This window comes from Fonsecaea monophora, assembly GCF_001642475.1.
Source record: "Fonsecaea monophora strain CBS 269.37 chromosome Unknown Scaff10, whole genome shotgun sequence".
Taxonomy (NCBI): Eukaryota; Fungi; Ascomycota; class Eurotiomycetes; order Chaetothyriales; family Herpotrichiellaceae; genus Fonsecaea; species Fonsecaea monophora.
The window spans coordinates 188,985-213,371 of NW_019173941.1; the positions used below are offsets into that span (position 1 = coordinate 188,985).

Below are 24,387 nucleotides of genomic sequence, written 5' to 3' on the forward strand. Positions count from 1 at the left end.
TTTTCTCCCCCATCCCATTCCCATTTCCATTCCCACTACATGCTATACTGGCTCTATCTATTGATCTTCTCACCATTACTACTCATTAATTCGTACATAGTCATTGAGAACATCTCCTTTCTCTCCCTGCTGGCACGGTGAGAGCATGACGCGGAATCTGTGCGACCATCATCTGTAATCTCTGACCATCCCTCATCCAAGTCGACCTCCTCCACTCGTGCAGCACACACACATATTCCCAACCTGAATATCGGCCGCCCACTGTCCTCGACTGTCAATTCATTCCATTACGTCGAGACCACGATTCCGATCGTTGCCCTTCATTCTGCCGTCGCTACTAAAGAATTAAAAAAGTTGGGGGCGGGGGAGAGAATTCAAGATCGCGAAAAGAGGAGACAGAAAAAGCCCCCTGCACTCTACACGCGGCAGATCAGAGTCTCCATCACTACAACTCTCCATGCTGGTCCAATAACTACGCCTCTGCTATATCGCTCTTTCCCTCTCCTCTGACCGAGCATGGCAGACTATGGTCTGCCCGATTCTCGCTATTATGGTGCAAGACCACCTCCTCCACAGCATGGAGGCCCGGCCGATCAAAGAGATACCGCCTTCCATAATATCTTTGGCGGTGCTCCACCTCCAGGGAGGTCCCAGACAATGACAACACAATCCGTTGGTGGCATGTACGATCGACTGCCCAGCATGACTTCGCAACACCAACAACATACCATGTCCATGAGACACGGACCCCCTCCACCCATGCGTCAGATGCCTCAATCCTACGACCGCTCCAACGGCATTGCTCCGGGCCAGCCGTACACAAATGGCGCAAACAATGCGAGATCGCCGCCGCACAATCCCGCGCCAATGTTTCCTGATCGGCGACCTTACCCTCCGCCTCAGCGGATAGACACACGGCCTGGTGTTCCCTCGTCAATGTCGATGTCGTCCTACGATCGCAGACCTGTTCCCAACCGAATGCCTCCTCCGGCATTAAACAATGATGGATATAGGTCGCGGTCCATGGTGAGGCCTGGAGAGCCGACCATGGGCTATCGTCCACCACCCAGTAGCTTCCAGCAGGGTACTGCCAGTGCCTTTAGACAGCAACCTTACGCCGGAATCGGTGGTTCAAGGACGACAGCTCAAGGCAGACACATACCGGAAAGAGTCGATGGGGATAGATCCATGTCGATGGGATCGTTCGCCATGGATCGAGATCATACTCAGCAGTTGACAAGTGGCAGAGTCGTGCCTCATCGTCGTCGGGAATCAGAATCAGACCCTTTTGCAGATCATCATGCCTCGTCGAACGGCTCGTTTAGTTCAACTAATTCTCCAGGATACGGTATCACTCCACGGTCGCGACGCCCTAGTGAGGGAAGTAACCCCCCGCGCACTACGTCTGCCGCTTCTGGTACCTCAGCTGCGTCTGACTTGACGCCAACAACCACCATGAATGTGTCGCGTAACGACAGCATGATGAGTAGGCCGACAGGCTCGGCTCATTCGTCAGCCAGTCAAACAACGACTGTTGTCCAAAGAAAGTCGCCTCTTGTCTACCCTGCCCTTCTGTCACGCGTTGCAAGCGCTTTTCAGGAAAGGATCGGCGTTGGCGACAGAACTAAGAATGATCTCTCTTACAAGAATGCCTTCACAGGGGCAGAGGCTGTCGACTTAATCGCCTACATCATCAAAACAACAGACAGAAACCTTGCGTTGCTTCTCGGACGCGCCCTTGATGCCCAAAAGTTCTTTCATGACGTTACCTATGAGCATCGACTGAGAGATGCTCCGGGAGAAGTGTACCAGTTCCGGGAAACCATGGGAGAGGAGGCGTCCTCAAAAGATGTCAACGGTGTTTTCACGTTGCTGACGGAGTGTTATTCTCCGACCTGCACAAAAGACCACCTCTGCTACTCGATCGCGTGTCCTCGGCGGCTTGAACAGCAAGCTCGCCTGAATTTACGGCCACAGCCCGGGTTGCGACACTCCAACTCGAGAGGAAGTCTACACGGCGAGGAAGACCAGGAACAGAAGCTCTGGATCAACAGCGTTCCAAAGGAGGTCGCCGACAAGATCGACGACAGAGAGAAGAAGAGACAGGAAGTCATCTCAGAGCTCATGTACACAGAACGTGACTTTGTCAAGGATTTGGAATATCTCCGCGATTTCTGGATAAGGCCACTTCGCGGCGCCGGCAATGTCATGTCTCCCATCAAGGAGGAGCGACGAGAGAAATTTGTTCGCACCGTCTTCGGTAACTGTCTGGAGGTTCTTGCAGTGAATGGCAGGTTCGCGGAAGAGTTGTCAAAGCGGCAGAAAGAACAGCACGTGGTGCACAGCATTGGTGACATCTTTCTCAAATTTGTGCCGCAGTTCGACCCCTTCATCAAATACGGTGCGAATCAGATGTACGGCAAATACGAATTCGAGAAAGAGAAAGGCGCCAACCCGGCCTTTTCGCGGTTTGTCGACGAGACTGAGCGCCTCAAAGAGTCGAGAAAGCTTGAGCTGAATGGTTACCTTACGAAACCAACAACGCGACTAGCCAGATATCCGCTATTGTTGGACAATGTGTTGAAGTACACAAAAGATGACAACCCAGACAAGAAGGATATACCCAAAGCCATCGGTCTGATCAAGGATTTCTTGGCCCGAGTCAACGCGGAAAGTGGTAAAGCCGAGAATCACTTCAACTTGCTTCAGCTGAATCAACAGCTCAAGTGGAATGCTGGAGAGTACACGGATCTGAAACTTACAGAGGAGAACCGGGTCATCCTGACCAAGATGAGCTTCAAGAAGTCCCCCGCCGACAGTGCCGAAGTTCAAGTGTATCTCTTCGATCACGCAGTCCTCATGTGCCGTGTCAAAAATGTCAACAAACGAGAGGAACTTCGAGTGTACAGAAAGCCGATTCCACTGGAGCTCCTCGTTATCGCCGAGATGGATCAAGTCATCCCCCGCCTGGGTCTCGCAAAGCGTTCCTCGTCGAGTCTCATTCCCGGCAACAAACCGTCCACTTCAAGCACCCCAGGTCAAAAAGAGGTGTATCCAATCACTTTCCGACATCTTGGAAAAGGTGCATATGAGCTTCAGCTATATGCCACCTCCATCACCCAGCGCAAAAAGTTTATTGAACTGGTGGAGCAGCAGCAAAGCAAACTTCGCGACCGAAGTAGTGCCTTCTACACAAAGACTATATTGTGCGAAGGATTCTTCAACGCTCAGAATCGGGTCAATTGTCTGGTGCCAACTGACGGAGGTCGCAAGCTCATTTATGGTACCGACAACGGTATTTATATTGCTGATCGATGGCCAAAGGACAAATCCATCAAGCCCAAGCGCATTCTCGACGCTACCCAAGTGTCCCAGATCGATACGCTGGAGGAATATCGACTGCTGCTGGTCCTGTCGAACAAAACTCTCACTTCATATCCTTTTGATGCACTGGATCCAAATAATCAGAATCCTCTGGCGACTAGACCTCGCAAGATCCAGGGTCATTCTAACTTCTTCAAAGCTGGAATTGGCCTGGGGCGACATTTGGTGTGCTCTGTGAAGACTTCGGCATTATCCACTACCATCAAGGTATACGAGCCCATGGATGATCTTACTAAGGGTAAGAAGAAGCCGGCAATCAGTAAGATGTTTGCCAGTGGCCAGGATGCTCTAAAGCCTTTCAAGGTAAAACCATCTGTCGCGAAAATTGCGAAAATTGATGCTAACAAAGTACTCTAGGAATTTTACATCCCAGCTGAATCGACATCAGTACACTACCTCCGCTCCACACTATGCGTTGGCTGTGCGAAAGGCTTTGAGGTCGTCTCGCTTGAGACCACCGAGCGACAATCCCTGCTCGATCAAGCCGACACGTCGCTTGACTTCGTGACGCGCAAGGAAAACGTCAAACCCATCCACATTGAACGGCTCAATGGCGAATTCCTGCTCAACTATTCCGACTTCAGCTTCTTTGTCAACCGGAACGGATGGCGTGCGAGACAGGACTGGAAAATTACATGGGAAGGAACTCCGCAGGCATTTGCACTGAATTATCCCTACATCCTCGCATTCGAGCCATCCTTCATCGAGATTCGGCATATTGAGACGAGCGAGTTGATTCACGTGATGACGGGCAAGAATGTCAGGATGTTGCATTCGAGTACGAGAGAGGTGAGTGGCTGCTATCTGCTCTTTTTGTGGCGAGTACTGCCCTGCTAACAACCTGTGCCTAGATTCTGTACGCTTACGAAGACGAGACCGGCGAGGATGTCATCGCTAGTCTTGACTTCTGGACCCAGGCTCAAGGCAGTTAGAGCTTGAGAAAGAATGGGTGGCTAGATTGGAAAGTTTGCTGTTTCAGCTTTTAGCCCTGTTTTATTTTGCTTGCTTTTACGGATGGACGAATGGGCTACACGTCAGGTTCATGAGGGCCCGCTGCAATGGGCTCAGCAAAGGGAGTTGGAGACACTGATCTGGCACCGGCAATTGGCAAACGGAAAGGATGGTGTCGACATCTACTCACACGTGAATGGAAATGGTGTCAACAACAAGCCTTATGCGCTGACATGGAAAGGAGACACGAGACATATGGACCATGTGGGAACTATTCCTGGCTTGTCGGGAAGAGCCGACGGGCTGGATGAAGAGGCCAGAGTTCTTGCAGCGTCCACAGAATTCCCAAAGCGAACTTCCACCTTTGAGTCTTGTTCCTCTGCTGGTCCAGTGACAAGTGCTGCGATCCCTGACCCTCGATCTTCTGAATCGCCATCGCTTCTGATGCGTGCCCAATGTGGAGGAAAAACCCAACGCTGCCCTTTTGTTGGAGAGCCCGGCGGTCTGCAGCAACAGATCATAGTTGGAACTTGGTCCTCTTCTTCTCCATCTTGGCCTTCCATTCCCACTCCTGGCCACTTGCCCTCTGTATGCCCTTGTCTACCCTCCTCAATTTGAGGGTCATCCTTGGCCCTAGTTCTTGCAATCCGGCTCTGATGCCTTCTGTGCCTCTCATCTCCTTCCCATCAGCGCCGACCACGGATCTTTCCGTCTCCCGTTTTGCGCGGAAAATGTACCGGTGCCGGCGGAGGAAGATGTAATCACGCTGGTTGTGCAGCGTTAGAACCTGCCGGCCTTGGAGCTTCGGGGTAGCTGGGAAAAGAGAGCGGAAGAGGTGGGCGGTTACCAGGCCGAGCGGGGTGGTAAAGTTGTTCAAGATCAGTTCAGGGACGTGGTCTGTGGGGCGACCGTGGCCAGGGATCTGCTTGCCTGAATACCAGTTCGAAATTGTAAAGTGGAATGTCGGTCCAAGGGGTAAATGCACCACTGTCATGCCCGAGGGCCTCTTTTGATTCTCCTCGAGAACGATGACAGACGTATATCCCTGCTTGGCTGCAAAGGTGGAGATTTCGCGGACGGAGAACTTGTAGCCGTACCTGTGAGAGGAGCGACGGATGTATCTTGAGTTGGGGAATAAAGTGGTCAGGATGGCAGCCTCATTGTGCAAGGTCGAGTTTATCGATGTGGTAATTAGGATTTTGGGAGGGGAAGGAGGAGGCGAGTCTGGCGGCAAAAACAGAGTCGGAAACTTCGCGGCGAGCGCGGCGGGGGCAAGCGAGAGGTTGGTCGAGGTCGTTGAGCGTGTTGGTGAAGTTGCGCGATCTTTCAGTCGAGATCTTGAGGAGTTGAGCTGGGACTTTGATGGTAAAGGGTCGTGAGTATCTTCGTCCAGATCCGCTGGCTCGAGATCGTCTTCGTCGTTGTCGCCATCGTCTTCGCTGTCGCTGCTTTCCTCCAGCATGGAGTCGTGATCATCGTCGTCCCCTTGATGCTCCGCAGTGTGTCCCTCTCCATCGATATAGGGCTGTAAATCCTGTTCCTCTGCCAATTTCCTTCTCTTCAGCCTCTCTACGTCGTAGACCATTCCCAGACCACCGTCTTCAGGCTCATGGGCGATTTCGTCGTAGACCCGTTTCTTGTCCAGCGTGATGGGGACATTGCGCCGCAACCGTTCCTCCCGCAATCTCGGGTTCTTCGCCTCCTCTTTTTTACGACTGAATCTCTCGGCCCGTTTCAGGGCATCTCGAGCGCGTTTCTGTTTGACGTGGAGGTCCTGTCTCCGCTGTTTGTTAGATGTCTTGAAGGGCAGGGCCGCCTTGTCGGAGAGTCTTGTGGTTCGAGAGGGCATTGCTGGAGGCGGCGAAGGGCAAGTACACGTGGTACATATGTCGAAGCTGACCCACGTAGTGTCGTTGAAGAGCGGATTGATGTTCTCGATTCCTCGTCAGAAAAAAAGTTGTGCGGAGAAAAGAGATTCTCCGAAACCCGTGAGGCTGAAGTGTGGCTGAAGTGTGGCTAGCTATTGGTGGCTGCACGAGGCTGGCCTGGGAGCGCAGGGGAGATTATTTTGTGTCATTTTCCCATACCGAGTAATTTGTGAGTCTTCATTAAGAGTTTCGAGTCATCACACCCTACGACTCCTGTGTATATCTACTGCAAGGGTTCCGTTCCAAGTCCCTTCTTCCTCCTACTCCTTGGTTCTATGCGTGCATTGGCTTGCCTTTCTAGAGCCACCTCTTTTCAGTCTGGTCACTTTGTCCGAAGTTTCACAGCTGCCACTTTCGTCAGAGCAAAATTCCAAGCGCCCAAACTAGATCTCAAGATGGCTGAGAGCACGACCAAGACTGGTCAGCCTCTAGATCGTTCAGTCTTAGAATCTCTTCTACGCCGACGACTCTTCTACACGCCCTCGTTCGAAATCTACGGTGGAGAACGCGGGCTTTTTGACTATGGTCCACCAGGATGCGCACTACAAGCCAATGTGGTCGATCTTTGGCGCAAACACTTTGTGCTGGAAGAAGACATGCTCGAGGTTGATTGCACCATGCTGACCCCAGAGGCAATCCTCAAGACCAGTGGCCACGTCGACAAGTTTGCAGATTGGATGTGCAAAGATCCAAAGAGTGGGGAAATCTTCCGCGCAGACCATTTGGTAGAGCAGGTCCTTGAGGCGAGACTGAAAGCCGATAAAGACGCACGTGGCCAAAAGGTCGAGGTCGACGAAGCAAAAGAGGCCAAAAAGAAGAAGAAGATCAAGGACACAAAGATTGAGAAGCTTGATGACGCCCTGGTGCAAGAATATGAGGAGACCCTGGCAAAGATTGACAACTATGGAGGTGACGAGCTTGCCGAACTGATCAAGAAATACAACATCAAAGGCCCTTCAACCGGAGCAGAACTTGAGCCACCGAAAGCCTTCAACCTCATGTTCCAGACCCAGATTGGGCCCAGCGCCGATAAACCCAATGGCTATCTTCGTCCAGAAACCGCTCAGGGACAGTTCCTAAACTTCCAGAAGCTCCTCGAATTCAACCAACAATCTATGCCCTTTGCCTCTGCTTCCATTGGGAAGTCCTTCCGCAACGAAATCTCGCCTCGCTCTGGGCTTCTCCGTGTCCGCGAGTTCCTCATGGCCGAAATCGAGCATTTCGTAGACCCAGAAGGCGGGAAGAGGCACCCTCGCTTCGAAGATGTCAAAGACACCAAGCTATCTCTCCTGAACCGGAAGACCCAGCTTGCGGGAAGCACCAAACCCGACCTGGTGGCTATTGGGGACGCGGTATCTTCTGGCTTGGTCGACAATGAGACTCTCGGCTACTTCCTCGTCAGGATACAGGAGTTCTTGCTCAAGCTCGGAATTGACCAGACCAAGTTGAGATTCAGACAGCACATGGCCAATGAAATGGCTCATTATGCTGCTGACTGTTGGGACGCCGAACTCTTCACCACGTACGGCTGGATTGAATGTGTCGGGTGTGCTGACCGAAGTGCCTATGATTTGACTGTCCACAAGGAGAAGACCGGGGCCCCGCTCGTTGTGCGCGAAACTCGAGCCCAACCGCTGATCGTCGAAGAATATGAAGTTGACCTGGAACGCAAGAAACTTGGACCCAAATTCCGCAAGGACGCAAAGGCCGTCGAGGCTGCCGTGGACGCCCTTTCGCAGGATCTGCGCGAGAAGCTTGCGTTAGAGTTGGAAAAGACGGGGAAAATCGAGATCGAGACGCCAGGTGTTGGGAGCGGACGAACAGAACTCGAAAAAGATCTGATTAAGATTGAGAAGAGGAAGCGAACAGAACACGTGCGCGAATACACGCCGAATGTCATCGAGCCCTCCTTCGGCATCGGACGAATTCTTTACAGTCTTATGGAACATGTCTTCTGGGTTCGTGAAGGGGATGCTGCACGTGGAGTCCTGTCGTTCCCCCCAACGGTGGCTCCCACTAAAGTCCTCCTTGTCCCACTCTCTGGCCACGCAGATTTCAAGCCCTTCATCAAGAAACTCACAACCCGTCTACGCCGAGTCGGAGTCTCCAACAAAGTCGACGACTCCTCTGCAAGCATTGGCAAGCGGTACTCTCGTAATGATGAACTGGGAACACCATTTGGAATTACAATCGATTTCCAGACGGTCAAAGATGGATCGTTGACACTGAGAGAGCGAGATTCCACGAAGCAAGTGAGGGCGAGCGAGGATGAGATCATCAGCGCGGTAAAGGCCCTGGTCGATGGTGAGGAGACTTGGGAAGACGTGGTCAAGAGGCTGCCTACGTTCGAAGGACAAGATCTGGAGTGAGTTGAACTGAGAGCAGGAGGAGAAAAAGATCAAGCAAAGGCAATGACAAACTGCCCAAGCTGCGTGAGATATTGTGTCCGTGTTTCTTGAGATACCCCTGGGACCTTTGATGGTGCCATCTTTGTTTTTCCTGGTAGGAGGACTAGATAGCACCTCGGAGATGATGGCCAAAGCACCGTGGCGGGAAATGCTAGGCCATGGACTCCAACTTACGTGTACGAATGAGAAGATATAAGAAGATTGAAGCCGCGAAAAAGCACAGAGGAATGTGGTCTCATTCGTTGTGTTTCTTTCCGTCCAAAAGGCCTACAGTAGATCATTCGTTCAGTCGGAATGCTTCTCCTCGCCCTGATTTCACCCAGCAGAGATGGTGTCTCTACACACAACAGAAGACTAGACTATCCATGTGCAAGCAGTCCATCGTCTCTCTCCTGGACAGCCTGCCTCATATCCGTCCTCCACCCCTCGAAATACGGCCTCACCATTTCCACGGCCTTCTTTGGCGTCATGTGGTTCAGGTCTCTGAGGAACCAGTCGTCCTCGGCCGCAGTCTCAGGCGGGTTCGAATGGACACGGAATTTGTTCTGCGTCGACGTCGGGTCCACAAAGAACTGGAAGACCTTGCGGCGCGAGTCGGAGTACGTGTTCAGCGTCTCGTTAGGGGGGAAGGAGTCCTTGAGGATCATGATCAGGGCCTCGGCGCAGGCGTCGGCGTCGAGCATGCCCGTGTTGAGACCAAGGGCGCCAAAGGGCTGAGAAGGAGGTTGAGGGAAGTTTCAGCTAAACAATCGTCATGGAAGACACACTCGAAGGGATAAACTCACATGGTTGCAATGCGCAGCGTCTCCGGCAAGCAGCACGTTCCCCTTCCTCATCGTCGGCACAAGCCTCTGGTGCGCCCTGTACACCGACCTCGCCACGATGTCGACAGCCAACGGCCTCGGCCCCGGCATACACCTCTCATAGTGCGCATGGATGACCTCGTCCGTCAACAACTCCTCGTCGGAGCACTTGTCCAACGCCGGGTCCGCAGCCAACGTCCACCTCCAGAGCGTCTCCTGCCCCAGGACAGGGTCTTCGAGGGGAGTCGAGATGCTGAAGTGCGTCGGGTGCATGACGAAATGCGTGTGCATGGGTGTTTCCTCGACGTTGCAGAGCACCACGTTTGTCGCGATGAGCCGTTCGGGCCAGGTGTGGCCCGGATAAGGGAGTCCAAGGGCTTTACGAGCCGCAGAGTGCGCACCGTCTGCTGCTACCGCGTATTTGGCTTTATATTCTCGTTCGATGCCAGTGTCAGGCTCGCGTGTAAGGACCGCGACGCCGCCGCCGCCGCCGCCGCCGTTGTTTGTGATAGATACCAATTCACGGTTGAAATGGATCTGCACATGGTCCGTCTTCAGCGCCTCTCGCAGGAACAATTTGTTGAGTTGTGCCTGCGGCAGATTCAGCAGACCGGCACCTGGTTCGGTGAGATTGTCATCAGGGCCACAAAGGGGCAGATTTGCAATGATGTCGCCGAAGACCTTGCCGCCTCGACCTTGGCCATCGTCCTTGGGGGGCTTGCGGAAGCAGAGACCGCGGGTCATGAAGCCTTCTTCTCTGATCAACCTGAAGACGCCGATGTCGTTCAGCATGTGGTGTACGGCGCCGAAATAGCCACATGCACGTGGAGCGTTGCTCGTCTCGGGGAGCCTCTCGATGATATCAACATCGATCCCTGCTTTGCCTAACTTGAGGGCCGTGAGACAGCCAACCGCGCCTCCGCCTATAACGAGAACACGGTCTGAATCTCCGGCAGCTTCGCCACTGTTGATAACATCGGCCTGTGGCTCGAGTGGTCCAGTACCGTTGGTTGCCCGTTCCTCTGATTTAGTTGTCATTGTGTAACAGTATTGACGGAGCTACTACTTTTTGCAGTCTTGATGGACGATCCTAGAAAGACGAGTAGCATAGACATTCTCACTACACGTTACATTATATAGGGGACATCATAAGACGGGAGCACACAGTCAGGCCGGCACAGACTTGGGCCGTAGGGCTAGCTGTGCCGTGGTAGGACATATGAATACGACCCTTGTATTGCGTGCCTGGCCTCACAGAATGCAGTTCGCTGGTCGCCTAATGCTAGTGTCAGGATCGTCCAACGGGATGACACTCTAGACTCGGCCTCGACGAGATGACAGCCGAGAACGGGACATTGTGTGTGGCCATGTCGTATCATCGCCCCACTGGATCGTCGCTGGCGAACTGGGAACGACCATGTGATGTTCTGTGATCTTGTATCCCAGAAAAAGGGGAGACTTTGTGGGGAATATGACGAGGCTGAGATGTTGTGGCTCAGGGCGGATATGATTGGCGGAAGCGGAGCCTCGTGCTTGTTTACTTTTGGGCCGCTTTCGCTTGGGCATTTTCTGGGATTGGCCATGAGTAGGGGAACCCAACACATTATTTGTCAAAAGACACCCTTCACCTTCGTTGACACCGAGTGCGGTGCGGTGTTGACCCCCGGCATTTTATTTGGTTCGAAATGGTCCCTCCTCCTCCTTCGCGCGACGCGGCCAATGACCTCTCGCCCAACTCATCGTCCTTTCTATCCTCGACTTCCAATCCCAATCCAGTCGCCGCGGGCTCGGTGCGAAGAAATCTGTTTTCTGCACATCTGTCGCGACGTCCAGCCTCGGGGGCACAACCGCAAGCACAGACAGCCAGTCAACCTCGACGACATGAATCGCAGTCGCAAAACCAGGGGCAACAGTACGGTAGTAGTCTCCCGCGTCCTCGAGGTCACCAACGCTCGGTATCCACGCCGTCGCTCTCGCCATCTCCTTCCCGGTCGTCTCCCTTTCATGACGCCGCAGACAATGGCAACAGCTCTACTTTCATACCCCATCCAATACCGCAATTCTCGCCACCCCACCGCGCAGCTCTAGTGGATGGTTACGACCCTACAATTTCCCCCCATCGACCGCTCAGTCCTCGATCCTCCGCAGCCCTCTTCCCTAATCAGTCTATTGTCGCATTGAATCCGCTCACAGGCCGTCCCGTGCTGCCCAAGATCCCCGTCCTCCCTGGCAGACTCAGACTGTCGGACTCGGATGACGGACTTGGAGATGAACATGCAATGAATGGAGGAGACGAGGAGGAGGATGGCGATGAGCATGATGACGCCCACCAACACGATTTCTCGGACGATGATGACTTCCATGACCACGTTGCCCAATCACACCCCCGAGTCGCGGCAGGCCGGAGAGCGCGGGGCCATGATGTTTATGGCCAACCGTCGTCACACATGACAAGAGCAGACCATGAGCACGTCGCGGCGATGGCCACCGAGGCGGAGGTTGAGGCGGACGAAGAACGACGAGACCGTGAACGTATCGAGCGGCTCCTGCGCGAGATGATGGCGCGACAACGTGCGCGGGCCAAGGGCAAAGTGTCGACCTCGGCTGCCGTTGACGAGGAGGAAGAGCTCGAGAGGGACGAACTGATGGGCTTGATCATGGGGAGTCTCCGCAGGGAGGTGGCCCGGGCAGAGGAGGAATCCTGGATGTTTGGCGAGTCCTTGGGTATGGGAGGAACGGCAGGGAGGGACGAGGTGGGTGTATACGAATGAGGAGAAGACTGTTTTACAAAAGGGCACGGATTGGTTTTCTGTCTATTTCGTCAAGCATGGTGTACAATACAAACATGGGGCGGAACTGGCGGCGGCGACGGATGTTTTTTTTCTTTTCTTTTCATTATTATCATGTAGACCAGCGCCCGTCTAGAGTCCAGAGGTCTAGCCTCAAGGAGTGAAGCGCCGGCGCTGTCGTGAGGGCGAGTGCGAGGACGGGGTTTACCGGATTATGAGATCAACGATACCATGACGCGGATACTGGGCCTGTACACAATACAATGAACAATGCGTTGATACCTGCCTACCTACCTACCGGTCGGATTGAACCAAAGGTGTGGCCAAGTCGCACCGTGACAAAGACAATACACATACAGACACACGTATCAGGAGGGGGGAGGTGGGGAGAGAGACGAAGAGAGATATCTTGTATTTGTACGCACGTTATACACTGCATTGCACCTGCACTGCACTACACAAGTCATCCCCTCTCACCCAATGCGTACGTATATTGTAGATATATAACCACAACCCCCAACATATCCCTCCGCAATCGACCACAGGGTACTAGAAAACAGGACTTCCCGTCTGCTCAGTCGTACTTAAGCTATACCCCGGCCAGTCAGTACCACGGTGGGAGACCACGTGGGAATCCTGGCTGTCGATTGTTTTTGTTTCTCCACCAAAAAGGGGGTGTCGTGGTCGCGGTTGTGAGTGATTGGGCTATACCAAACATATATACATACCTAGGTCGTCATGGGTGTGTGTTTCGGTGCGAACCCTTTGGGTAGAAAAACACAGAAGGGTGAACTTCCCTTCTTTGGCCATTTATTCCTCGCTCAGGATCTTGTCGTGGGTGGCCGATGGCGGTGTGGAATTATAGTCTGGTTAAAATGGGCGGGGCGGAACTCGAGCGGGGTGGAGCGGAGACGAACATAAAGCAACAGAACGAACAGGCGTGTCCTGTATGGTTCTCACCAGTCGCACAGATCGATATTCTCTGCTGATATCACACCCGATCATGACCGTGGCCTTGCTTCATGTCTCAGCAATCACCACTACCGTCACTACCCGCAAACCCAGCCACGATCCCAAAACTATAACGCTCAAGACTTCAATCCAAATCCATTGTCGGGGGCTTCTCGATTTCTTTTGGAGGGGCCTTGCTGCCACTTATTGCAGGCTTCGGTGTGCCCGATCTTGGAGTCGCCGCTTTCGCCCCCGGTTGCTGCCCGCCGAAAAGCATACTGCCCATCATATCAAACAACGGATTCCCAGTATTCTGCCGGGGAATCTTGATTCCGAACCAGATCTCTCCAATGTGTGCCAAAGCTTCACTCCACAGTCCTTCGAGTTCCTTCAGATGCGGGGCGTAGAACTTTGCGAGCTGACGGAATAAACTGGCGTCGCCTTTCTGGCAGGAGAGTAACAGAAGAGACAGGAAGTTGAGGAGAGGGATCGAGGGGAATATTCGCAATGAGAGGCCCGATTTGGCGGATTCAAGGGGTTGAGACATGGACAGTAAATTCGGGTTTTGTGTTGTGAGGTGCGATGTAAAGGTTGACAGGGCGAGGTTCGCGCTGGAGAGATTCCCAACCAACAAATAGGGAAGAACGGAGCGGGAGGCGTAGATGGGTGCAAGGTGTGGCTGGTCCAATTTGTACCAGACATAGTGTAAGCTGGCGAGGACAGGGGCTGATTCTGGCGTGCCGATGACGAGATGTCGTTCGGCGTCGTATGCTTCGCCCTCTGTAAAATGTCAGAGACTGTGTCCACATCGACATTCTGACGAGGTATCCCCCTCAAACCTACCTTCCGCGAGCACCTTGCCCACCTGGTGATGAATCTCTGGATCTCCCCTTTCCAAATCCCCAAATTTCCCACTCCAGTTAACCATTTCGGTCACGAATCTCTTCCTGGTCGGTTCCTCTTTGGGGAAGGCATGGAATATCTCCAACAGTCTCTTTCTATTCTCGTCGTCGCAACCGTATTCGCCCTTGACGTAGACGTCGTTCAACAGCATGAGCGCTAAATCGCCGCCTGAGCCACCCTGGTCGGCGCGGAGGAGAAGGAGGGCGCCATTGTAGAGCACGTCGCAGGCCGAGTTGTAGTCGGAGGCTTTAAGATAGCGGGCGGTGATGACGCGAAGTTGCTGGTGCGCCTCGTAGAAACTCCCTTCGGCAATCCTGAAAACCTCGTGTTAGAGTCTCTGTGCGTGAAGCAACGAGGTGTTTAAAACTGCCACGTGCTAAGGATTGGCTGCAGCGCGAGGGGCATCGAGCTCAACAGCGGACTGTTCATATCGAGGATTCCACGTACTTTTCTTTCTGGCGAGCGATAGTCTTTGCGATCTTGGCCGACATGACGCGAATGTGGTTTAGGATATTATGGACAAACTGATCTTGGTCTTGAACGGCTGCCTACACTGGTGAGGGAGAGAATCAGATTGAGGTTTGGGGGGTTGCAGATCCAGTCGACGTCATGCTGCTTTGCAGGACTTGGCGGCCTTGTCGGCGGTTCAGCCTTGCCGTCCTCTGCAATTGACCCCCGATATCTACTAGGTCCATACATACAGCACACACGCATCTCGTCTTTGGATGGTCTCGGCCACGACTTCAATGCATCCAAACCGTACTGCGCCACAGCTCTGCTAAGTGAAAATAAATCGTCATTGTCTGGAAATCTGGAGCATGGCTAGACGCTCAACATTCAAAGACAGCAATGCGTGATATATGTGCTGCAAGTAATATAGAAAAGGGGACTAGAGGACAGCAGCCCCCCTTGACCCAAACATTTCATGACCTTCTCGACATTACCCAGCCGTATACTAAACCCGCAACGAGCCTGCTGCCAGAGACAAAAGGAAAAATGCTGGCCACTCCACTGAAGTGTTTGGTTCCAATTGGCGACGAACTCCGTGTATCATGCGCGCTCGAATGGAGACGAAAACGTATAAAGAAAAACCCCAGCCCGCACCGGGCAAGAGTCATGTACGGAAAACAAAATCCCTCCTCTTTGACTCCCAACCGATCGAAGATTCTTTTTCATGCTGCCTTTTCGTCCTCCTCGGCCATGCTCTCTAGGCTTCCACCACCTCCGCTAGCAATGCTTCGATTGCTCTTGTGGGTTCTTGGATTGGAGCCTTGGCCTGAACCGCCTCCTTTTTTGGGCGTGCCGTTCTGCACCGGGGTTGATGTTCTTTCGGTGCTGGGTTTGGTCGTTGTCGACGAGATTGTTGTGGTGGTGTTGTTGGATCCGCTGCTTGTTCCACTATCCTTGTCCTTCTTCGTGGTCGGGGGAGGTCTCGAGAACATGGCTTGGAGTGCAGCCTTCGCTTTGGCCTTTTCTTCTTTGTCGTCGGCTGCTTTCTTGGCCGGATCTTCATTATTCTTGTCCTCGGCATACTGCTTCCATTTCCTCCACCCATCATAGTCAATCAGTGCTTGCATACAGCCCCATTCCGTGACTTTACGCTCCATCCATACAAAGTTGACCGGCTGCAAGGAGAATAATTAGCAACTGGAAGAGAGCTTGTGGAGGGGTTGGGATGCATACCTTTGTCAAGAAGTCGTTACAGCCAGCAGCCAGAGCCTCATGCCTATCACTCTGCAAACTACTTGCGGTCAAAGCCACAATAATGACAGGACTTTTGAACAGGCTGCGGTCGGGGAGGGCATCCGCCTCGCCTACAGGGCTTCCGTTGACCTGGGGGCTCTTCAAGGCGGTCTCGATAGGGCTGCCACTGAAAACACCAATGCCATTTACGGCCTCGAGGCGTCGAATCTCTTTGGTGGCTTCCAGCCCATTCATGACCGGCAGTTGGATATCCATCAAAACCAAATGGAATCCACCTGTTCTCCACATAGCCACTGCTTCCTTACCATTCATTGCAGATTTCCATCTCACCTTTAGGCGTTTCATAAAGGCCTCGAGCAGCTTCAGATTGATTACATTGTCTTCCACCAACAAGACGTTGATGGGTGGAACTGTTCCGTCCAACAGACTTGCGGCAGCGGGGAGAGACTTGGGAGCGGCTTGTGGGTCACCGTTGACGGACCGACCAAAGGCAGGACCTTTTCGCCTCCTCAATTTTTGCCCCGGATGTGGAGATGAGACTCGGTTAGGGGGTGTGATCGAGGGTTTATGTTCATTCGATCCCTGGGCAGGCGGTGTAGGAAGAGGAGCTGATGAAGGTGCGGGTCCATTGAGCTGTGCTTTGGATTCTGTACATGAAAACTCAGCACCGATCCCCGACCTTAGCCGCCGGATCACAAAAACATACCTATAACTTGACCATTCGGCTGAACGGTATGGAGGATGGTGGGACTGCTTGTGTGCTGTCGTGCATATTTCGGCCTTGCGTGTCTTCTCTGGCCATGTGAGCCGGGACTAGGTAAAGGGGGCAGCTGGCCGGTGGTCAAGACGGCCATGGAATGAGCCGAATTAGGATGCGGAACGTGGGCTAGGTGAGGAGAGTGGAGCGGCATGGGTGGGAAGTACTCTCGCGCAGCGTCATCGGGGCGGTATTGGTCGGTATAGTAGTAGGAGACCTGGTGGTTTCCAGGGCGAGGAGAGGCGCGGGGGGTTCTGCGGGTAGCCACTTCGATAATGAGGGCTTCGTCGACCTGCTGGCCGCCAGGATAATAGGCGTCGAGGGTGGCGCCAATGGGTTCCTCGGGACCCAGAGCACGCTCAGCGTTCACATTTTTGTTGCCATGTTCTCGGCTAATGATTTTGAGGGTGATGTCTGGAGCGTCGATGCTGCGACCCAGCGAGTTGGCGTATTTTTGCAGAATGACATCGCGGACGTTGTCGACCAGGTCATCTTCGGCAACTTCGACTCGGGTCGGAGAGGCGCCGGGTCGTTTCACCCATATTTTTCTCTGCATAACGTCGAGCGTCTCATGTCGAAGGCATTGTACAGAGGAGAGGGTCGGGATAGTCGGAGTGGAAGGACGTTGAATGCGGACCTCAGGACAGAAGGGTTGAGCGAGGGCCGGGGACGAAGGAGGAGCGGGTCCAGTCGGTTTTGAACTGTCGAGAGAAGCCGTCGTAGGAGCGGTGTTTGTTGTCGGAATGGAGGTTCTGGTGTCGGCGGTGGTGCTGGAGGTGGTGTCTGGGTGAAGAGAAAGTGAAAGTGAACGAGAAGCTGGAGCCGCACTGGCCAAGGTGGATTCGGGATCACTAGGCTCAGGCTCTGGCGCAGGCTCTGGCGCTGGCTCGGGCTCGGGCTCGAGTCGGGTGGGTGTTGTGGGTGCAACTGTGGCTGGTGCAGTGGTGGTGTTGGTGTCCCCCGTGTTGCTATTGGGCGGCCCCAGCGGCAGCGGTAGATCTTTGGGCTTATTAGGCCTCTTTCTAGGGGCGACGTGAGGCGAGGTGGTGCTCGGTCGCTCGGGACTCTGGGCGTCTTCTACGGGAGTACTCCTTCGCTTGCCTGTAGATTTGGTGCGTGGTCGGCGATAGAAATTCAAGCTGGCGAGGGTAGACAAGGTGGGAAGACTGAAGCCACCAGACGAGCGTTGACGGGGTTGGGTTTCGTCCTGGGCGCTGGTGGCGTTATCCGTGGGCGCGGCGCTTGCACTCAGGCTGCGGAACAGAGGAATGCGCGGACGTTGACGGGGTCTCGATAACGGCATCCCGGGGGACTGGACACACAGCTGGAGGAGGAAGGACGATGGCAAAGGCTAAGGTAATGGTGGTGGTAGAGGAACCCCCCATTCCGAGAAAATGGTCATCCCGTCGTTTCAGTCATTTATGGGGAAAGCAGTGCGGAAGACGAGGGAACTGGGGTTGCTGGCGGCTCGTAATTCAGGGTACGAGGTTGTCAATGGTACCAAGCAGTGGATCTGCCTGAATCTTATGTATCTGGCTGTTCTGTGTGGTGTGGTGTGAGCTGGAGAAAGCTCGAGGAGCTCGAGGAACTGAAGGAGGAGGAGAAACTGTGACAGGATGGTGCAGCCACCACTAGGTATGAGGTGGTCGAGGTGAGCAATATCTCGGAGAGTGATGGATGTAGAGAGCAGCCGAAAAGTATTTTGTACGAAGACCGAGTAATGCTCTTTGTGTTTGTAGTGGATGTAGATAGAGTGTGCGTGAGTGAGTTCAGTGACTGCGCTCTCTACCTAGGGACAGTAGATTGAGTGAGTCCCTGACAAGCTCTCTCAATGTCTGTCTCTGTCTATCCGTCTGTCTCTCTCTCTCTGCCTCTCTTGCTCTCAATCTCACTGTTCACTCTCAACTCAGACGGTCTCTCTTCTGCATTTCCCCCCACCACTAGCTACATTACTCCTACATAACCACCGTGCCCAGTACCTAGCTATCACTCGCTACCGACTCATCCTCCGCTCCGACATGTCGCTGCCACTCGCTACCAGCTGCCGCCAATACCGCCGTATCGCAGCTCACCCAAACTCTATCGACCAATACACCGAGGCCATCAAGGCCATCATCCACTTCTCCATCACCACCACCTACTAAATCTGCAATGCATCTCGATCAAAACGGCTTCAATTTCTCATCTCGTTTCTGTCTCTCTCTCCGCCGACTTCTTGTCTATCGAAGCGTGACCCTAACACCTAGCCAAGCAGCAAATCACCATTCTCCACTCTATATCAATCAATTAGAAACAAATGTCCGATGAATCCTACTCCATCGCCCTCCTCCACATCCACCTCCGCATCATGTCGACCAACCCTTCCGTCGATCGTGCCGTCGCTAACTACATGCCTCGCTATGGTTCGAAAGCCCTTACTCATCCAGCTTCATTGGTAACAAAGCAAACACAAATCAAATCAAATGCGCACCGTCCTAATGAGCTCCTGTGTGTGTGGCCTTTGCTCTTCGTCTCATAAAATATCCATGCAATGGAGGTTGCTGTTCATCACAACTCGAATGCTCCTCCTCCCAGTCTTGCGCAAATGATCCCTAGTCCAGCATCGCCGTCGCCATCAGGGCACTGTCCTTTCAATTGCCAAAAGCAACCATATGTCCACCCTCAATCCCCAAAGTCCCCAATCCATAACTTCCCATGACCCATAATGTCAATCAGCTCCATCCCGCCAATGCCCAAAATGAAACAAAATAAAACAGTCGCTTCGATAATGACAGTGAGTACATCATGGTAGAAAAATCTGCCCCCCTGGTGTCTGGTTCCTGTGGTTCCCTCCCAGGCCGCAAGAGTCTCTCTGCAGCCCAGACCGAATCAGAAGAAATAAAAACGCCATGTCGCTTGCCTGCCTGCTTGTTGTGTGCTAATGGGGGAATCTTTGGTGCTTGAAAATCAATCAACGACAGTCTCGCCCATGTCGGCTCCTCAGCCCGAATTCCCAAAAACACATGCTTCCTGCCCAAGTCCCGAGTTGGGCAGATATATGCTTGCCCCATAAAGCAGTTCAAATATCACTCCCATGCTAGACTTGCCTACCATGCTGTAAACAGGTTAATGCGTGCATCCCCAAAAATCCAATCCCTCCTCCAGGTCTCCGTCTCCTTCACCTTCCGAGCATGTAGTCGGGATACATTCCTCCAACCCCAGCCGGTCCTGGGGTTCCGCTATTCATCGACATGCCTCGTATGTTGGGCGCCGGGCCGCTTCCCAGTGGGAACCCCTGGTGCACAAAGGCCCCCGGTGGAACACTTGCGCCATTCATTCCGGCCAGGGACATATTGAGTCCCGGCGGAACCGACAAGCCTGGCGGTGGTCCGCTGGCTGTGGAGAAGCCACCAGGGGAGACAACATTGCTGAATCCGTTCGCGCTCATCGGCCCCGTGGCGCTGAGGGGCGTGCTTGGGTTGTTGCTCCCGGGCTGACCTGCTCGCACTCCCAGGGGGTTCTTCGAGAAGCTCAGTCGAATCCCTCCCTTGACACTGTTATGGAGCTGCGCTCCGTATAGTTCATTCAGTGCCTTGGTTGCAAAGGAAATGTCTTCAAACTCCACAAAACACATGGGTCCATTCTGTTTGGTGCGGAAACACAGCCTTTTGTACCCGCGCTGCTTGGAAAACATGGCTTTGAGCTCGTCCTCCGAGGTGTCGATTGGGAGGTTACCCACATACAAAGTGTTACAGGGTGGATTCTGGTCGGCCGGGTTGACAGGCGGATAGTTATGTCGTAGGTAAGGTTGAGAAGGGACCGAGTAGTGGCCGTTGGGCCCCATTCCAGCAAACTGTGAATGGGGCGTGCGAGACCCGACCGCAGATCGGGGAGATGCATAATTAGAGGCTGCCCCGTTACCAATATTGGTATTCAGTGAGAGAGTTGAGAAGGCAGCATTAAGCATGTGCGGATTTGTCAGTTTTTTGCCGCTCGGGTGGCTTGACGAGCTGTTCAGATACGCCAGGGGATCCTTGAGCAGATCGCCCGTATCATCGTCGGTACCATCTTCATTGATCACCTTCTTTCCACTGGCTCGAGGGCGATCGGCCAGGCCGCTCGGTACCGGCGATTGGGGTGAGAAGATTGTCTGCAGCTGTGAACTGGTATCTGACGACACTAGTTCTGGTGGAGATCCCACAGGAGGAGGAGATGTCTTGTCCATGGACTGAAAGGTGCCATTGAATCTTGAGGACTTTTGAGCACTGGTCATGGATGGTGACACCGATTGGCCTAATTTGCGACTGGCCAGGGGATCAATAGTATTGCGTCGAGGCACTGCGGCCAGGGACGGACTGCTCGTTATTTCCACGATCATTTTGGCCTGCCCGGCCGTGTTCGACTTGCCATCAAGCATGGTTTGTGCCTCAGTTGCCCCAGCCATGGAACCAAATCGAGCGATCGCGGTGGTGAAGCCAGCATCCTCCTCATATTCGTTTGGAATGATCTCAGTGTCCTGTAGGTCTTTGGCAAATAATAGCATCGTGCGGACCGCCTCAAGAGTCGTATTTCGTGGCAGACGTCGCAACAAAACTGTTGGCAGGCCCATGATGGCAGCTTCATTCGCGCTAGACAACCGCCTATCGACGGGCGCACCTTCGAACCCTGAAGGAATTACAGGCATTGCATATGAAGCCGACAAACCGGAATGCAGTCGAGGTTCTGGGAAATTGAAAGCAACCACACTCATGCTTTAAACGTGCGAGGAGGGGGAAGAGGATGCCGGACCGTCGTCGACCACAAGCCCAAGCTGAACTGTAAACGACAAGCCTCCGTTTGGCTGTACAATGTCAAGGATGGACTGGAGTAACACTTTGCTTGCAAGGAGGTTGATTGAGCACTATGCAATTACTCATTCAGAATCGAAATCGGTTTATCGCTCCTGACTTTGAGGATGTGCTGATCCCGAGTACAGAGTCACTCGCCAGATTGCTGTCCGAAAGGGCCTTCGAATACGGCACCGACAGATTCCGAAGTCGGTGGGGAGATATGTGTCTCAGTGTCCGAAGTGTCAAGACCAAGGTGATACTTGTGAAACCTGAAACGACGAGAGCAGCGGCTCGGATGGTTTCCGGTACAAAATAGTTGATGTGGTTATCAATCTCAAGGGTGATGCGACAAGTACCGGTAAGTACTAAAACGATACGCAAAGGAAAGAGAGGAGTATCCACCAATGGGTTGAATGTGCTTCGGCCGTCGCAAAGAGAAGTGGCCAGCTGACACGAGAGAGAGCGAGGACAACGAAAGTCCAAAAGTAGTCAGAGGTGATGACAATATCCTGAGGGTGTAGCGACAAGGTGTGAGAGAGATGTGTGAAGAGCGAAGGGCGGGAATGGAACGGAGAGGGCAGCTCAGTCGGAAAAGGGCTGAAGATTCCAAGAAGTTGAGAAAGATGCAGAGGTGGGATAGCGATTCTAACGACACGGAATAATTTGGCGGCGACCACTGACCCTGTCGATAGGGAGCGATAAAGAACGGCTAGGCCTGGGGGAGCCTTTGTTTGGCAGACGCCAGGATGATCAATCGTGCCAATCCGACACCGTGGTGGCTTTCAAATGGGCTCCAAGACGCCTCACACCAAGCTCAAGGCGCAGGGTGGGCAGAGAAGATACAAATCGCGATCGCGCGGCGACCGGGTGGTGGAGATGGGAGCCGGGCAGTAGGGCCTGGTACGTACCACGCTAAACAGGCCGCAGTGCCCAAGCTGCTGAGTGGTGGAAGCCGGGAGGGGTTGGTTTGGCTGCTGATATTGGCCCTGCCCAGATATGTAAGCTTCCACCGTGTGTCCACCGCGAGCAGAGATAAACGCGGAGAGCTGATCAGTGGGTACCAGAGAAGGGGAGCACTCACCCTACTGCACAAAACCAAAGACACGGGACAGGTCGCTAGAGAAATCGAATGGTCGCGGGGGAGAAACGAATCCGGATCAGGCTGTGAGGATTGAGGCGAGGACGAGGGAGGAGCCGGCGGTCTGGCCACGGGGTTTGATGGATGGCGCAAATCTAACGAGAGCTATCGCAAGCTGTGGTGTACGAGGTAATCTTTCACCAAATGATCCCTTAAAGAGCCGGTTGCGCTTGGATATGGAGATGGGACGAACTTCGACGAAGAAGAGGGAGACCGGTTACGAGTAACTCGGAACGACGCCTGTCAGTGGTTGTACAAGTAGGATCAGGGTATCCGGTGGGCGATTGGGGGATGATGTTGCTAGTACTCGATGTGGTTCTGGGAGCCAATGTGAGTCCCAAGGATCTGGTGGAGAGTTTGAAGAAAGAGTACGAGGTACTCGCATGAAGCGATGCTGTCCCCCCGGCTGTAGGTGGCTGGGCGCTGTAGGGGGATGAGTCTTAGGTGCGCAGCCAACAGGCTAGTGGTGATGGTGAACGTATCCTATCTGGTCAAGGGCGATGAAGTCTGATGCCTGAGGCAGCCGAATGGGAGACGCCAAAGATACAGAATGGCACCGTCATTGGATCGCCGTCTGAAAATCCGGGAACGTAGACAAAGGTAGCCGACAGGTTGAGGAGAAGGACAAAAACAATACTCCGGAAGTTGGTGTCCTTTCTGAGGCGTTTCTGGGTGTGGAAGCTTGGTGACAGGAACAATCGAGCACCAATAACAGCCTATTGGACTGCACCACTTCTGCAGCGACTGGTTTAGGCCAATTTTGCACCTTTTGAAGCCCGTGAGTGTGTGCGATCCCTGTGTCTGTGTGGCGCTATGTGTACCTCTTTTTTTTGCTCCCTTTGTTGACCACACTTTTCTTGCTCTTTGAGGACCCTGTCGACTTGGACTTGAGATCCACGGACCGGCCAAAGCTGCGCCAAACTGAGTTTTGGAGCTCTTCCGGGGGAAGCAATAGCTCTCGGAGTTCGGAGGGTACCTGGTGATAAGCATCCAAAACGCACGTCCCTTCTAGCCCCGTCGGTTGCCTCCCAGGCTTTCCAGAGGCAACAGAGTTGACAGGGTCAAAGTAAGTCTGGCATATCCCTGCTTCCCGCCCATAAGGCTAGGGAACGTTTCCCACTCCTCCTTTTCCTCCTAGGCCTGGTTGACATGATAACGCGGGATGCTGACTCCGTAAGGGTTTGACTCGATCTTTAAGTGGTTCCGGCGAGTGTGTATTTTACCACGCCAGCTGGGTGGCACCATCGACCGTTCTTCCTCAGAGTTTGGGTATCAATGACCCTGAATGACAGTGACTGCACTGCCTGAGCTTGTGATTACCGACCCCTCAATCAGCCAAAATTCGATCCTTTACCCACCGCCAGATCAGCTTTCCAGCTGCTCCAATTCACTAGTATCAAAAGAGGGGGGTCTCTCGGGTTCTGGATTTTGGGCAACCAAAAGGCCCATTGGGTGCTTGTCGTGTTAAACCTCCGATTGGGCGACTCCCCTAAGGTGAATGGGAAAGGGGGGTGGTGGTGGGTTTGTGGGATTCATTCTGAACATCCCCCGGATGTCCACCAGTTACTTCTCGTAGCTCTTTTCTGCTAATCAACAGCGGTGGCAGGCAACCACGTGGGGTCTCGTAGGAGTTTTCTCATGGTTCGTCTCGTTGCTGCTCCGGATTGGCATAATATGGGTGCTGGGTCGGTTTCTAATAGGTAGGCATCAGCATGAGTTTGGAGGCTCCTGGAATCTCTCAAGGATTTGTCCAGCTTACCTTTTCTCACGACCACAACCGACACTGTATTCCATGACTGTAGGTATCCTGGTCGCTTTAGCCGGAGCCGCAGCCCAATGCTCGGTACCTGAAACCGCGAGGGG

The 24,387-nt window shown here is 53.4% G+C and overlaps 8 protein-coding genes across 8 annotated transcripts; 3 read left to right on the forward strand and 5 right to left on the reverse strand.

The window, feature by feature from the left end:
• Positions 1–516: 516 nt before the first annotated feature.
• AYO21_02333 (hypothetical protein) lies at positions 517–4,316 on the forward strand (the record flags this gene model as incomplete). Its single annotated transcript, XM_022652312.1, has 3 exons — positions 517–3,687; positions 3,742–4,173; positions 4,236–4,316. The coding sequence occupies 3 exons, from the start codon at positions 517–519 to the stop codon at positions 4,314–4,316; spliced, it is 3,684 nt and encodes a 1,227-aa protein (XP_022515348.1).
• A 536-nt stretch (positions 4,317–4,852) lies between these two features.
• On the reverse strand, positions 4,853–6,184 carry AYO21_02334 (hypothetical protein; the record flags this gene model as incomplete). The annotated part of the gene is made up of 1 exon (XM_022652313.1): positions 4,853–6,184. The coding sequence occupies one exon, from the start codon at positions 6,182–6,184 to the stop codon at positions 4,853–4,855; it is 1,332 nt and encodes a 443-aa protein (XP_022515349.1).
• Positions 6,185–6,658: 474 nt separating this feature from the next.
• Positions 6,659–8,632, forward strand: AYO21_02335 (hypothetical protein; the record flags this gene model as incomplete). Its single annotated transcript, XM_022652314.1, has 1 exon — positions 6,659–8,632. One exon carries the CDS (start codon positions 6,659–6,661, stop codon positions 8,630–8,632), a length of 1,974 nt encoding a protein of 657 aa, XP_022515350.1.
• Positions 8,633–8,956: 324 nt separating this feature from the next.
• AYO21_02336 (hypothetical protein) lies at positions 8,957–10,512 on the reverse strand (the record flags this gene model as incomplete). Its single annotated transcript, XM_022652315.1, has 3 exons — positions 8,957–8,980; positions 9,115–9,384; positions 9,457–10,512. 3 exons carry the CDS (start codon positions 10,510–10,512, stop codon positions 8,957–8,959), a joined length of 1,350 nt encoding a protein of 449 aa, XP_022515351.1.
• A 647-nt stretch (positions 10,513–11,159) lies between these two features.
• On the forward strand, positions 11,160–12,245 carry AYO21_02337 (hypothetical protein; the record flags this gene model as incomplete). The annotated part of the gene is made up of 1 exon (XM_022652316.1): positions 11,160–12,245. One exon carries the CDS (start codon positions 11,160–11,162, stop codon positions 12,243–12,245), a length of 1,086 nt encoding a protein of 361 aa, XP_022515352.1.
• Positions 12,246–13,359: 1,114 nt separating this feature from the next.
• AYO21_02338 (hypothetical protein) lies at positions 13,360–14,608 on the reverse strand (the record flags this gene model as incomplete). Its single annotated transcript, XM_022652317.1, has 3 exons — positions 13,360–13,994; positions 14,058–14,431; positions 14,565–14,608. 3 exons carry the CDS (start codon positions 14,606–14,608, stop codon positions 13,360–13,362), a joined length of 1,053 nt encoding a protein of 350 aa, XP_022515353.1.
• A 681-nt stretch (positions 14,609–15,289) lies between these two features.
• Positions 15,290–17,881, reverse strand: AYO21_02339 (hypothetical protein; the record flags this gene model as incomplete). The annotated part of the gene is made up of 3 exons (XM_022652318.1): positions 15,290–15,742; positions 15,801–16,468; positions 16,528–17,881. 3 exons carry the CDS (start codon positions 17,879–17,881, stop codon positions 15,290–15,292), a joined length of 2,475 nt encoding a protein of 824 aa, XP_022515354.1.
• Positions 17,882–19,735: 1,854 nt separating this feature from the next.
• On the reverse strand, positions 19,736–21,241 carry AYO21_02340 (hypothetical protein; the record flags this gene model as incomplete). Its single annotated transcript, XM_022652319.1, has 1 exon — positions 19,736–21,241. One exon carries the CDS (start codon positions 21,239–21,241, stop codon positions 19,736–19,738), a length of 1,506 nt encoding a protein of 501 aa, XP_022515355.1.
• Between the last annotated feature and the right edge of the window lie 3,146 nt (positions 21,242–24,387).